The sequence below is a fragment of the Zootoca vivipara genome, chromosome 3 (genome assembly GCF_963506605.1).
Source record: "Zootoca vivipara chromosome 3, rZooViv1.1, whole genome shotgun sequence".
Classification (NCBI taxonomy): domain Eukaryota; kingdom Metazoa; phylum Chordata; class Lepidosauria; order Squamata; family Lacertidae; genus Zootoca; species Zootoca vivipara.
Genome location: NC_083278.1, coordinates 10,742,724 through 10,757,271, shown reverse-complemented (window position 1 = coordinate 10,757,271; position 14,548 = coordinate 10,742,724). Strand labels below are relative to the sequence as shown.

Genomic DNA, 14,548 nt, shown 5'->3' with positions numbered 1-14,548 from the left:
GTACAAGTAGATTCAGAGCTGATGAAGTGAAAGGAAAGTCCAATGCTGTAAAGAAAAATATTGTATAGGAACCTGGAATGTAAGAACCATGAACCTTGGTAAGCTGGATGTGGTCAAAAATGAGATGGCAAGAATAAATATTGACATCCTGGGCATCAGTGAACTAAAATGGACAGGAATGGGACACATTACAGAGGTACCTCTGGTTGCGAACAGGATCGGTTCCGGAGGCCCGTTTGCAACATGAAAAGCCCGCATCCTGAAGCGCCGTATCTGTGCATGTGTGTGACGCAATTCGGCGCTTCTGCGCATGTGCAAAGAGCGATTTAGTGCTTCTGCGCATGCGCATGCACCGAACCCAGAAGTAACCCGTTCCGGGACTTCCGGGTTCGGCACGGGACGCAACCTGAAAAGACGTAACCTGCAGCGGACGTAACATGAGGTATGACTGTATACTCATGTAAAAACACGCTGATTCCCAGACCGTCTGCGGACCCGATTTAGAAGGCGATTGAGCCGAATCCATCCCCCAAGCCTTAGTTTGCCTACACATGCCTTAACCTAGCTTAGCATCCGAGAGGCCCACAAAGCAGGACATAAGCCCAACCGTTATTTTCTTATCTTGTTTCCTCAACAGCTGGTATTCAAAGACATGGAGGTGGTACACAGCATTTGATCCTGGAGACGGCACACAGCCATCATGACTAGTAATCACTTGCAGACTAATCCCCTTTAAAACCATCTAAAACTTGGTGGCTTTTACTACAACTTGTGGGAGAGAATTCAGTAATTTAACAATGTGCTGTGTGAAGAAATACCCAATTTTAGTCTGTCCTGCATCTTCATGGGATAGCTCTAGCAGTATTCTCCACATGCCCCTCTTTCATATTCCCCCTTACCTTTTTTCTAAACAAAAAGCCCCAAATATTGCAACGTTTCCTTGCAGAGGCATTGCTCCAGCCTCACGATCATTTGGGTTGCCCTTTTCTGCACGCTCTCCAGTTCCACAATATTCTTTTCACAATGCAGAACTGTACACAGTATTCAAAGTGCGGCCACCCCAAAGATTTATATAAAATTGTAAGCGAGAGGGCTTGCAGAGAGCAGCCCACTCTGCTTACTTCCATCAGATGGGAGAGCAGCAGCAAGTCTGGGAGTTTAAATCAGGAACAGGCAGGGTTAAGACGGGTCCAGGGCTCTGCAGAGTCCTGGTGGCTCAGCTCCAGGTTGGTAGCAGGGAAGCAGGGGAGGAGCTAGCTTCAGCAGGGGCTGGAAAGGAGGGAGTAAGTAGAAGGGCACCTCAGGAGCCTGTTTTGGGACCACGGAGGACCCATAGCATGGGCGTAGGCAGGGGGGCAGGAGGGGCAATTGCCCCCCCTAGAAGCAGGGCCACTGGCCAGCCTGCCCCACTGCCCGCCCGCTGCCGTCTCCCTTCTCCCTGGCTGGCTGTGGGGCGGGCGGCGGGAAAGCACCAGAGCCGCGCAAAGCGTTTGCCTGGCTTTCCCTCCCTCCGCCCCACAGCCAGCAAGGGAGAAGGGAGACGTCCCTTCTAGCCGGCTGGCTGTGGGGCGGGCGGAGGGAAAGCCAGGCAACCGCTTTGCACGGCTCTGGGGCTTTCCCTCCACCTGCCCCAGCGATTGCAGAGGGGGAGGAGGGGATCGGAGCAGCCCGATTTCGGGCTGATCCTGGCTCCCCCTCGTCCCTTCCGATCGTGGAGGGGGAGGAGGGAGTCGGAGCAGCCCGATTTCGGGCTGATCCTGGCTCCCCCTCGTCCCTTCCTATCGCGGAGGGGGAGGAGGGAGTCGGAGCAGCCCGATTTTGGGCTGATCCTGGCTCCCGCTCGTCCCTTCCGATCGTGGAGGGGGAGGAGGGAGTCGGAGCAGCCTGATTTCGGGCTGATCCGATGTGGCCCCGCCCTCGCCCCTTGGCCCCGCCCCTTGGCCCCCCTGATTTTCATCCTGGCTACGCCCCTGACCCATAGAGCAAGGAGGAGGGGCGTTTGGATGCCCAGTCTTAAAAGGGGGGTCAGAGCCCACGAGACGCCATTGTGGGCTTCTGCCCCATGCAGAGCAGACATGATTTGAGACATCTCACCACTGTATATAGCATGCACAATAAAACTCTGAAAATCCAGAGGATGTGTGGAGTGCTTACTCGGGAGTAGCCAACACCCATCTGTGACAAAAATACATGAATGATATCGGCTGTTTCTATTCTATTTGCGTCCCTGCTGCTGCACACCGAGTCAAGCTTTTCGTTGAGTTATCCACCAGTTTCTGGTCAGTCAACACCAGTTCACACCCCGTAAGTGCAATGTGAAGTGCTTTGCCTCTTGTGTGCATCACCCTATACTTGCATGCACTAAACTGCTTTTGTTATTTTAATATTTTGTTTTGCCAGTTTGGAGGGGCCTTATTGGTCTTGTCTTATCCTCTGCAACTCCCAGCTTTAACCACCCGCATTAAGCATAGCTCATTCCCATCTTTGCCCATGCCATTTCTTTTAAACCTGAAATGATAATAATAAAGAGCGCTTCTAGTAGTGCAGAGCAATTCCCCTCAGCACCAGAACCTGTCCCCACATAGGTACATCTTATGCATCCCTGAGCAGAGACATCCCTCTTTATTAGAATCGAACATGGCCCACAGCCTCCTTGGCAGCATTATAAAAGGGTCTTGGATTTTTTAAAACTTATGAAGATGCTTCTATACTGTGCTAGTTTTGCATCTCTCACCATGTCTACTCATTCTGAGCTCTGAAAGCATCTCTCCTGACTCCTAAATAGCTATTAGTGAAGCCAGCATCCAAGCTACTAAGAAATGACCCATTCAAAAGCAATTCCACAACTAGGTCTGTGCTGCCCAGTGCCTGCCTCTCTGCTCTGAAGATGCTGAACTTCTCTGTAGAACTTGTGGGCAGAGGGAGGATACTCCCCAATAAGGGGCACATGAGAGATACGCAGAATGTTTTGTGCCTACATTTTGCCTTCACTGTTCAGAGTTATAAATACATAAGGGAATGGTCAGAATCTCTGGCACTACTACCGGTACCACATGATATGTGTTCCGCTTTTTTTACACTGGTGCTTTCTGGTTTATAAAGTTTACTTTGGCCTCCGGACAAAATCGGATTAGAGTCCTCTCCCATACGGATATTAGAAAAAGTCTCTATTTTGGACCAGTTGTGATCCTTTTTGATGGTAAGATCTATTAAGAAAGTCCTCCAATGAGCATTCCGATCGTGTACCTATAGCAGGGGAACAAAACAAAACAAGACAAAAAATACTGTTATTATTTAAGTTCTGACCTGATTAGAGCAATCATAAAGGTAAAGGTACCCCTGACCATTAGGTCCAGTCGCGGACGACTCTGGGGTTGCACACTCATCTCGCTCTATAGACCGAGGGAGCCGGCGTTTGTCCGCAGACAGCTTCCAGGTCATGTGGCCAGCATGACTAAGCCACTTCTGGCAAACCAGAGCAGTGCATGGAAATGCCGTTTACCTTCCCACTGTAGCAGTACCTATTTATCTACTTGCACTTTGACGTGCTTTCGAACTGCTAGGTGGGCAGGAGCTGAGACCAAACAACGGGAGCTCACCCCATTGCAGGGATTCAAACCGCCGACCTTCTGATCAGCAAGCCCTAGGCTCAGTGGTTTAGACCACAGTGCCACCTGCGTCCCTAGAGCAATCATAAGGACCTTCTAAAACAATTTAAAAAAATCAATTAGAGTCATGCAACTTAAACTGTGCCTAACTAGACCCATTTTTAAAAAACAAAGCAATGTGGACTAAAGGCCCCTCTGGGATTAAGGGCTCTGATAGTAAATTCGCCCCTAGACAGACACCAAAGCAACATGGATGTTTCTAAGCTTTTTAAAGGTCATTGCAAATATTTTTTATGCTCAAATAGTATTAAAGCTTGTTTGCCTGGCCATCCCTATTAAAATGAATGGGGCAAACTGGAGAACGCACCAGGACATGCCTCCTCAAGGTAGACAGATCCGTGAAGGTTCTTTCGCAGGCCCTGCACTTGTACGGTTTTTCTCCAGTGTGAATGCGCTGGTGACGCCTCAGGGCTCCTTGCTGAGTAAAGGTCTTTCCACACTGCTCACAGAAATAAGGAGGAGTCTCTGAGAAAACAAAACAGACCTAACTAATGTTGGAGTTGCATTTCCAATACAGTATCTCTTTCTTTCTCACCTTTAGACCCATTTTGGGTCTACGTAGTGGCTCGTAAAGGTAAACACATACTGGTATCAGAAAACAAAGTATGTTTGAAACAGGAGAGAGACGGAAGCCAACAGACACAGCAGCTGTTAAATGCAAGGCTGAGAATCGTAGCCCTGTTAGGGATTTCCAACTCTCAGCGCTACAGTTCCCAGGATTCACAAGAATGACTGGGATAAGAGTTACAGGTAGGTAGCCGTGTTGGTCTGATGTAGCTGAAACAAAATAAAAAAATTCTTCCAGTAGCACCTTAGAGACCAACTAAGTTTGTCATTGGTATGAGCTTTCGTGTACATGCATACTTCTTCATGCGCACAAAAGCTCATACCAATGACAAACTTAGTTGGTCTCTAAGGTGCTGCTGGAAGGAATATATGTCCACCTTTTGGAAGCAAAGATCTGTGCAGTGGTGAAGCTGCTTGCCCACAGACTCTACACAACTTGGCTTTCATCAAGGAAAGATAATGCCAAGTAGGAAAAATTGAAAATGCAAGATTTTGCGGTTGTCAACGAGAACTCAAGGTTCTGAAAAGTGAGCCTTCAGGGAAGCTATAGCACACAGGTCTATTTTAGTTTTCAGTGACTCTCAAGGAAATACATTGTCTCCCTTTGCCTGGTGTGAAATAAAGTCTGAAATTGAGCCTGGAGCACCCTTGCTCATGTACACATGTATCAATCTCCTGCTTAGAACATAAATTGTACTGAGAGTATTTAACTAGCGTAGTATTTCCACATGACGATTCTTGCATCATATTTAAATAGATATGCAAGGCAACATTGCCAACTGTGGTATGGGGCAGGTTCTGGATTCTTACACTGTACTTGCACAGAATGAACACTGGATGTGGCAACGACTTCCATCAACACAATCCATCTCCTCCTCCACCCCCACCCCCCAGGGAGCGGATTTATTACCTGCATGAATGTTACTGTGTTGGGCTAATGAGGCCCTCAGTCCAAATGTTTTCCCACACACATCACACTTGTATGGCTTGGCTCCCATGTGGCAGCGCTCATGGCATTTCAAGTATTCGTTGGTAGAAAAATGTTTTCCACACACATCACACTTGAACAGACGCTCTCCTGTAAAGGAAATGAATGGTGGTAGAATTATGTTACTGACCATTACCTACGCTGATGATCTCCCACAGGAGACATCCAAATAACGTCACTAGATGTTGTTGGACTACAATTCCCATCATCCCTGAGCATTGGCTAGGCCGCTTGGGGGGGGCGTGCCATTTATTTACTTTTTACCCCACTCTTCCTTTGGGCCCAGGACAGCAGTTGGGAGTCCAACAATTTTTGAACAGCCACGTATTCAGTGGGACACTAGAAAGCCCAGTGTGTGTGTGAGAGAGAGAGAGAGAAAAAAAATTATTATTTGAATTTAGAAGTACAGTAATACCTCGGGTTACGAACGCGATCCGTTCCGGATCGCAGTTCGTAACCCGAATAGTTCGCAAACCGAACGCGATGGGCACCGCCATTTTGCGCATGCGCAAAGCGCGTTTTTTGCGCTTTGCGCATGTGCAAATTGCGCGATCGCGCGCGCGCGGCGAAAACACTTCCGGGTTTGCGCAGTTCGTAACCCGAACTGTTCGCAAACCGAGGTGGTCGTAACCCGAGGTACGACTGTATAGAATTATAACAATACAAAATACATACCCATGTTTAGAGATTCCTCTGAATCTCTGGTCTTCCCACCTTCCCTTCCATGGATCCTATTGCCAACCTTTTCAACTGCATATTATTTCGTAATCCATATTTTATGTCTCTCCATAAAATTTGCTACATTACAAGTGTTATTGCAACCCTGCTAATTTTTTCATCTGCTTACAGTGCTCTCCCAAGTAAATTATAAATTCTTTATTGAAGATTTGGTCTTTTTGGTTCCTGAGCTTTCGGGTCAGTTTTGCCATTTCGATGTACTCCAACAGCTGAGTTTGCCAATCTTCTCTGGTAGGGACTTTTTCTCCTTTCTATCTCTGGGCTAGTAGCATCTGTGTAGCTGTCGTCGCACAGTGCTGATATTTCAGACATACATTTGCAATCTACTCCCGCTGGTGGGCCACATATTCCCCTTCCCTGGTCCAGGAGAACTCTTCTACACTCTCTAGCATCCCAAGCATAGTTGCCTCTCTTTCTACTCCTGGGGTATATGATCCTTTAAGCCTCTTCTGCAACATTTACACATCTTTTTCTGTGTTGTCAATGCCGCAGAAGCCCCAGGCAGGTGGCCATTTGTAGCAGTGCTGGAGAGTGTAGAAATGTGTGTGCTGCCTCATTCCTGATCGCAGTGTAACATGTCGTTTGACCCGAGAGAACAGGTTGGAGTAAGTGAATGAGAAGCAGCTTAAGAGTTATGCCGCACGGGAAATCTGGTAACCTCCCCCACCACCATCCTTTTCAACTACTTATCTGCAGTTCATGAAAAGTCATAGGACTGTAGAGGTGGAAGGGGTCCCAAGGGTCATCTAGCCCAACCCCCTGCAATGCAGGATTGTAATCAGAAGAAATCAATATGCACGGATAGGCATTAACCTCTGCCACATCCAAGGACTGGATTTAAACACTTACCTGTATGTGTCCTCTTGTGGGCAGTAAGCCTGCCTTTATCTGCAAAGCAAGCTCCACAATCCTCACAGATGTATGGCTTTTCACCTGTATGGGACCTGCAGTCAAAGAAATACGAAAACGCTGACAAAACGTGTTAAGAGTGACACTTCCCGCTTAGTAAATATTACAAATAGTTTGCCAAGATTCCACCCCTCTCCCTCACCTCCCTGCCACCACCCAAGGCAAGGGGATAGAGAACTTGTCGGGAAATTCATGGCGATTTGGACTAATTGATCTTCAGGCACTTTTTGGCTATACGATTCTATGGCTACAGCCAAGCCATGCCCCCACCCCACCCCCCAAAAAATCAAAGATAAAGTCATCAAACGAGAAAAGAAAAAGTCAGGTTTCTCATTCAGTACAACCAATAACAGTAGACTTAATTAAAATAAATTTTAAAAAATCAGTACATGATAATTTGAGATGGAATGGGAGAACCTGCAAGTCAACTTCCATTAGCCGTCAGCCAGAATGCTGAGGGGTTTTAGTTTTCATTTATTTAGATCAGGCATCCCCAAACTTCAGCCCTCCAGATGTTTTGGACTACAATTCCCATCTTCCCCGACCACTGGTCCTGTTAGCTAGGGATCATGGGAGTTGTAGGCCAAAACATCTGGAGGGCCGCAGTTTGGGGGTGGCTGATTTAGTTATATATAAACCACACTTTTGCAAAAATACAACAAAATGGCATGCACCAGACAAAATTACAATCAGAAGTTGTAAGTCCAGCAACACCTGGGAGTTCTCCCGATTTAAGACCTCCAGAGAACAAATAGAGAAGAGAGCCCCAGCTCAAGGAAACGGGTTTTTAAACCTGCCCCCATTGAGGTAGCAGTAGATTACCAGCAATTTCGAAGCACGGAAAATCAGTCCCCACCTCTGCTCCTGTTTAGAGTTGGTCCAAGAGCTGCTTTGTATACTGTATTTGTAAAAATAAAATAGAAAAATTCCCTTCCAGTAGCACCTTAGAGACCAACTAAGTTTGTCATTGGTATGAGCTTTCGTGTGCATGCACACTTCTTCAGTTTTGACGGCAGACCAACACGGCTACCTACCTGTAACTTGTAGATTTGTGTGTTTAAGCCAGGCATCCCCAAACTGCGGCCCTCCAGATGTTTTGGCCTACAACTCCCATGATCCCTAGCTAACAGGACCAGTGGTCAGGGGAGATGGGAATTGTAGTCCAAAACATCTGGAGGGCTGAAGTTTGGGGATGCCTGGTTTAAGTGGTGTGTCACCTTTTTAATAAATGCTAGAACTATTTAGTTCTAGTTGTATTGTCTCCCAACTACTGCTGAAGGTTGCCAGCTACACGCTCCCCCCCCCCCCCAAAAAAAAAATGTTTGTCGCCTTCACTCATGGCCAATGCATGGTCAATATGAATTTGCAAAACTATGCAATATGCAGAATTTGCAAAACTAAAGACAGAAGAGAAAGAGAAAGAGAGAAAGAAAGAGAACAGGCTGACCTGGTGTGAATCTTGAGCTGCGATGGCTGAGCAAATCTTGAGCAACAAATGCTGCACTGGTACGGCTTCTCGCCTGTATGGGTCCTCATGTGAAACACTAGCGCTGTTCTTGAGCTCAAGATCTTCCCGCAGACAGAGCAAAGGGGACGCTTGACTCTCCCTTCGTGCTTCCGCATATAGTGGGTCCTCACGTCCCTTTTCCTTTTGAAAGTGGCGTTGCAGAGGGTGCAGGAAAACTGCCTGTCCTCTGTGTGGACGCTCGCCCTGTGCTCCTTCCAGCTGTTGTAACTCGCGAAGGACTTGCTACAAACGTCACACTGATAAATTTTACCAGGCAAAGAATGGTGGACGTTTTTGCAGTGGTCGGTGTACTTCTTCCGCGAAACGAACTTCTCCGCACATTTGTTGCACGTTATAACGTAGGCAGATTTTTTGGCTCCCTTGCTTTTGTTCACAACGCCCCTCGCTTTGCAACCAGCGTTCGGTTTGCTTTCTTCAGTGTCTTGATCACTTGAATTCTCATCGATGTCTTCAGAAGAGACTGCCTCATTATCTTCCCTGCCCCTTCCTTCTGCTTCACAGTCCCTTTCTCCTTTTACACAGTCTTCTGCAGACAAAGTCCTGTGACCACCTGGTTTTTCTCTTTGAATATCAGCATCACCACATTGCTCCCGACTTTCCTCTTTACTCTCAGACTCTGCTTCCAACGACGGAGGAGATTTCCTGGATTCTCCCTCAAGCTCCCGAGTTTTTTCATCCACAGGCTCTCTTTGCAAGTTGCTGTTTGGTACCTTCGGATATGTTTTGCTATTCATGTCAACTTCGCCATCTGTAACATCTGGTCTTTTTGTTGGCGGGGCTATCATCCAGTAATCTGGCACGAATTTCCTGTCTTGGCTTGATTCATGTATTTTTCTGTTGGGGGGGGGGGGGAGTAATGCCACCTGTGAATTAGATACAATTTTCCACAGGCTATACTAGATAATCCATATATTCATACACGGGCAAATTCAATTGAAAAGCATGTAAGGCCACAATCCTAACTTCCTTTCTATGGGGTAAGTCCCAATGACCTAAGTAGGACGTACTTCTAAGTCAACATGCATAGGGTATTGCTGCCCCCATCACTAGATGCTATTCTAAGATTATTATTTTTTCCAGCAGGCATTTCCAGGTATGGTATTTAATTACTGTTTGCTACCATCTTACCATCTGCCGCAATGGATGTGTTTCTTTTTCTAGAAAGATGGGGTAGAAATGCTTAGTAAAAATAAAATGGAAATTGACAAATGCACATCATGAGGGCAAAGTTAAAGACAGAGACTGCAATTCTAGAACACATTCCTGGGAGTAAGTTCGGTTGATCTTAGTGGGGTTTGCTTCTCATAAATAATAATAATAATAATAATAATAATAATAATAATAATAATAATAATTTATTTATACCCCACCCATCTGGCTGGGTTTCCCCAGCCACTCTGGGTGGCTTCCAACAGAATATTAAAAACAGTACAGCATCAAACATTAAAAACTTCCCTAAGCAGGGCCGCCTTCAGTTGTCTTCTAAAAGTAAAATAATTGCTTATTGTCTTGACATCTGCTGGGAGGGCGTTCCACAGGGCGGGTGCCACTACCGAGAAGGCTGGTTCCCTGCAACCTCACCTCTCGCAATGATTCTCAGTAAGAGATGCATTGGAGACTGTGATGAAAAGTGTCATTTCATAATTTTGTCCTGAGTAGCAGCAGCAGCCGAGTATAAAGTCTGAGAATAATAATATGCTGCTCACACCTAGCAACGCACAGGGCATAAAGACTCCAAGGCAGTTTGTACAAGCTGGCTGACAAGGAGAGCAAACTGAGAAGCACAGCACCTTTGTTTGTCTGACGGTGGCTAAGTTTGGTTTGCTGAGCCACATGTTGTCCAGGCTATAAAAGGAAGGAAGAAAAGTTTCTTGTGCTGCCTGTAGGCTTCATGGACTGGATGTGGAAGCCATGCAGCAAAGTGGGTGGCGCTGTGGTGTAAACCACAGAGCCTAGGGCTTGCCCATCAGAAGGTCGGCAATTCCAATCCCCACGACAGGGTGAGCTCCCGTTGCTCAGTTTCAGCTCCTGCCAACCTAGCAGTTCGAAAGCACATCAAAGCACAAGTAGATAAATAGGTACCGCTCCGGCGGGAAGGTAAACAGCATTTCTGTGTGCTACTCTGGTTTCACCAGAAGTGGCTTAGTCATGCTGGCCACATGACCCGGAAAAACTGTCTGCGGACAAACGTCGGCACCCTCGGCCAGTAAAACGAGACTTAACTGGACTTAACTGACAGGGGTCCTTTACCTTTTTGAAGAAGAAGAAGAAGAAGAAGAAGAAGAAGAAGAAGAAGAAGAGTTTGGACTTGATATCATGCCTTCCACTCCCCTTAAGGAGTCTCAAAGCGGCTAACAATCTCTTTTCCCTTCCTCCCCCACAACAAACACTCTGTGAGATCAGTGAGGCTGAGAGACTTCAGAGAAGTGTGACTAGCCCAAGGTCACCCAGCAGCTGCATGTGGAGGAGTGGGGAAGCGAACCCGGTTCACCAGATTACGAGTCCACCGCTCTTAACCACTACACCTATAGCAAATCCTCTAAAGGTGGCAGACTTCTACTCGCTTCTGGATAAAGTTTCTAACAGCAAAGAGATGAAGACGGAAAACCATCTCCCAATATACTGAAATGCACAAAGACTTTACCTTACATGAGTAGTGAAGGCAGATCTCTGAGCAAAACTCGCCGGGCAGCCTCTGCACTTATACGGCTTCTCTCCCGTATGTGTTCGAATGTGAACTGTCAACCCACATTTAGAGCTGATCACCTTGTCACAGTAGGGACACCTCTGGGGATTCTTTTTCTTCTCGTGCACTCTCCGAATATGATGGCTGATGTCTTTCTGGCACTTAAACCTTTTGTCGCACAACAAGCAAGGGAACTGCTTTTCCTCGTCGTGAACAGTGAGCCTATGTTGACTTAGGTTCTGGCAACTGGGGAAGAGTACCACCAGATCTGCGTCATGTTCTTGTTCCATGTGCGACTGGTACTCCTTGGCAAAATGGAAGGAATGACAACACTTGTCACATGTGTATATTTGGGGCAAGACTTTCGATATATTGCGCGGCGATTTCCTGAGTTTGGTTTCGCTAAGATTCAAGCCGTTTTCACCCTCCTCCTGGCCGGGTAGTATATTGCTTGTAACAATGCAGGCTTCCTCGGAGTCCGCCTGATTTAGTGACAGATGGCTGGCCTCATTTTCCGCCGGGCTGACATTCTTCATAGTATGAGCGCTGTGCAGGTCTATTTTATGACATCCAGTTGACGCTGCTGTGCTGTTTTTGGGCCCCTCAAACACAACACCATATTTGCCAGAATGGCCAGGTTTACCTTCACTACCATCATAGACGGCAGTTAGTTTTGTATGCCTCTTTCGGTCCCAAAGCTGTCTTTTCATGGGCGTTGCCAAAATCCGGGACAAAGCACTCTGTTCCTTGTTCTCTACTTGTTCTGTTTTACTGCAGACAGACCTACCGCCTTCATGTCTTTCTGAATGAACACCCAGATCCAAGTCTTCTCCTGCAGCCTTCATTTCTTCAAAAACATCAAGCAGATCTTGGCATTCAAGTCTTTCGGCTACCTCCTTTATCCGGTGCAGTTTGTCCTCTTCAATTTCTACTTCTGTTGTGTAGGCAAACTTTAGAAAGCAGGCAAATTCTTCAGTGCGAACACCCTGGAGAGTCACCCGACAATCTCTGGCTTTCAGCATCTCCTCGGTGAGAAACAGGCTTCTAAAGTAATTGCTGGAAGCAGCCAATATGACTTTGTGAACAAAAAACTCCTCCTGGATGCCAAACTGGTCTGTGTATATTATTGCGTCACAGAAGTGGCCAAACTGATAGAGAGAATGTAAGGTTTTCAGTAGGTTGGAAGCAGCCGTGTTGGATTTCATTAAAATTTTCTTTTTCTCCATCCTATCAAAAAGAAGGGGTGTCAAAGAATGGTGATACATTGGCTTGTACAAAAACCCCACTTTTAAAAGAAATAAATGAATTCACTTTCTCAGTCAATTCACAGTTAACACAGAATGTCCAATCCCATGCAGTGCAGGAATCTTTGCTCGAACCCACGACCCTGAGATTAAAGACATCATGCTCTACAGATTCCTGCACTGCATGGGGTTGGACTAGATGACCTTTGGTACCCTTCCAGCTCTACAGTTCTATGATTCTAACAGTCTGAAGTTGCACTAAGAGCCCAGTCGCTTAGTGCAGCGGCGCCTAGCACTCCCTGCCCGTTGAGATCTGCAAGGACGTATCCCCTCCCCTCTGCCCCCTCCCAGCAACAAGCGGTGAGCTCTACCAGTGGAACCTCCACATCCAGGGGCAGAATACCTTTTGAATTATGACAGGCAAGCGCTGCTGCCTTTCCCGGGGCGGAGTGAAGGAAGCGGAGCTGAAACTGAGCGGACCTTTCTTTCCTTTCCTTTTTTGCATCGTCCCTCAAAGCGGGGTAGGAAAACGCTCCGCGTGACCCTCGGCGGCCACCGTAGCAGAGCAAGGAAAGGCAGGAACCGAAATGACAGCGCAGCACCCGCCCCCGACATCTTTCTCGCGGGGAAAGTGACGCCGCGGGAGCCATTTTTGCTGCTGGCAGCAGCCTTTTCCGCCCGCGCTGTGTGCGCTCCACACTGACTTAAAATGTCAGTGACTTCCCTTCTTCTCTTTCCATGGTTCATTTTGCGTAACATAAATTAAATCCCTGCATATGTTATATAAACTAAACCATTCAGCATTCCATTATTACATCCACCAAAACTTATTTACGCTCTTGAATTTATTTTAACGCTGCCAACGTTTTCAAGTGTTTCCCCCCCATGTATTCAATAAACATTTTCCAGTCTTCTTTAAACATATGTTCTTCTTATTCTATATGCAAGCTGCACAAATTCCACGGGCCGCAGTAGTGGGGTACATAAATAACCTTTTTTGACACCTGGGAAATACTGCAGTTATAAACATTTAAATATATATATATTTGTGTTGCTATAGTTGCTGGAGTAAACAGTTGCACCATTAAGCATGGGAAAGCAGTAAAATGCTAAATTAGGGGGGTGTCAAAACCCATGGAAACCAAAGGGTTGCCATCTTTGGTCAGGTAAAATTAGGCACAAGTCAGGAGGAAATGGGGCAGCGGTCTAAAAATCGCTTTACATGATGCAGAATGAAATGACTTTGAAGCAATCCATTGTGATGGGTTGTTTCCAATACTCATAGACCAGACCCAACGCAATTTATGGGTTAGCAATGCACATTCATTTCAATGGCTCACATCCTCCTGTCAGAAGAATGGTAAATGTAGAAACCCAGCCAAAAGAAGAAAGAAAGAGGTGGAAGTGAGCAGTGCTTGGCACACATCCGTTACTTGAATGCAATAGCATGCGCTTCTAAAGGATGTTGCCATTTGTCAAAATTCCTGGAGGTCCAAAAAGCAATGATGGAGAGGAGGAACGAGGAATTATGGAAGACTAAGGGAACAGGAGCAGGGAAGATTGAGTGCATCCTGCTACTATTAATTCCCAGCTGCCCTGTCATTTGAAAGCAAGTGTGTCTTTTGTCTTCCAACAGTCTTTGTAAATTGTACCTAACCTTATTTTTAGAAAAACTCTCTGAAGTCATAGAGAAAAGAGAGACCAAATACTGTAGCTGCTTTCGCACACCCGCCCAAGGGCAGGAGAGTTTCTTCCTCCCCATCCTAATCTTGATTAGAAGAGTAGGGAAGGAGCTGCTGCTATTTACTTACTTGGATGCAGTGCTTTTTCCCCCCAGGGGGGGGCACCTCTTTTTTGTTGTTGTTAAAAAACCTGTAACAACTTCATGGTGAGTACTGGCACCTGTTTCTTTAAGGAGAAAAAAGTGCTGTTTTGGAAGCATTTATAAGCCACGTGGCATTTTTACAACCCACTGCAAATTTACAGTAAAAAGAGAGAGGGGAAAAATATACACACAATGTTAAACAGCCTGTTGAAGTTCTCAGGCAGCCTTAGCATGAAAAGGGTTGCACATCGGAATCTTCTTTTCTCCCCCACCTCATAATTACGGTAGTGAGCTCTTCCTCTTGTTGGTGCCTGTAGCAAACCAGGAAATGGTATGATATTTGTGTGATTTGGGGTTCAAATAACCATGGGAGATACATATTGTAATTGCAAGAC

The 14,548-nt window shown here is 46.4% G+C and overlaps 1 protein-coding gene across 1 annotated transcript; it reads right to left on the bottom strand.

Moving 5' to 3' along the window:
- Positions 1–1,979: 1,979 nt before the first annotated feature.
- Positions 1,980–12,909, bottom strand: LOC118082510 (GDNF-inducible zinc finger protein 1). The gene is made up of 7 exons (XM_035110142.2): positions 12,732–12,909; positions 11,043–12,311; positions 8,318–9,232; positions 6,811–6,905; positions 5,146–5,313; positions 3,976–4,133; positions 1,980–3,246 (listed from the first exon to the last, which is right to left on the bottom strand). The coding sequence occupies exons 2-7, from the start codon at positions 12,308–12,310 to the stop codon at positions 3,001–3,003; spliced, it is 2,850 nt and encodes a 949-aa protein (XP_034966033.2). The 5' UTR covers position 12,311; positions 12,732–12,909; the 3' UTR covers positions 1,980–3,000.
- Between the last annotated feature and the right edge of the window lie 1,639 nt (positions 12,910–14,548).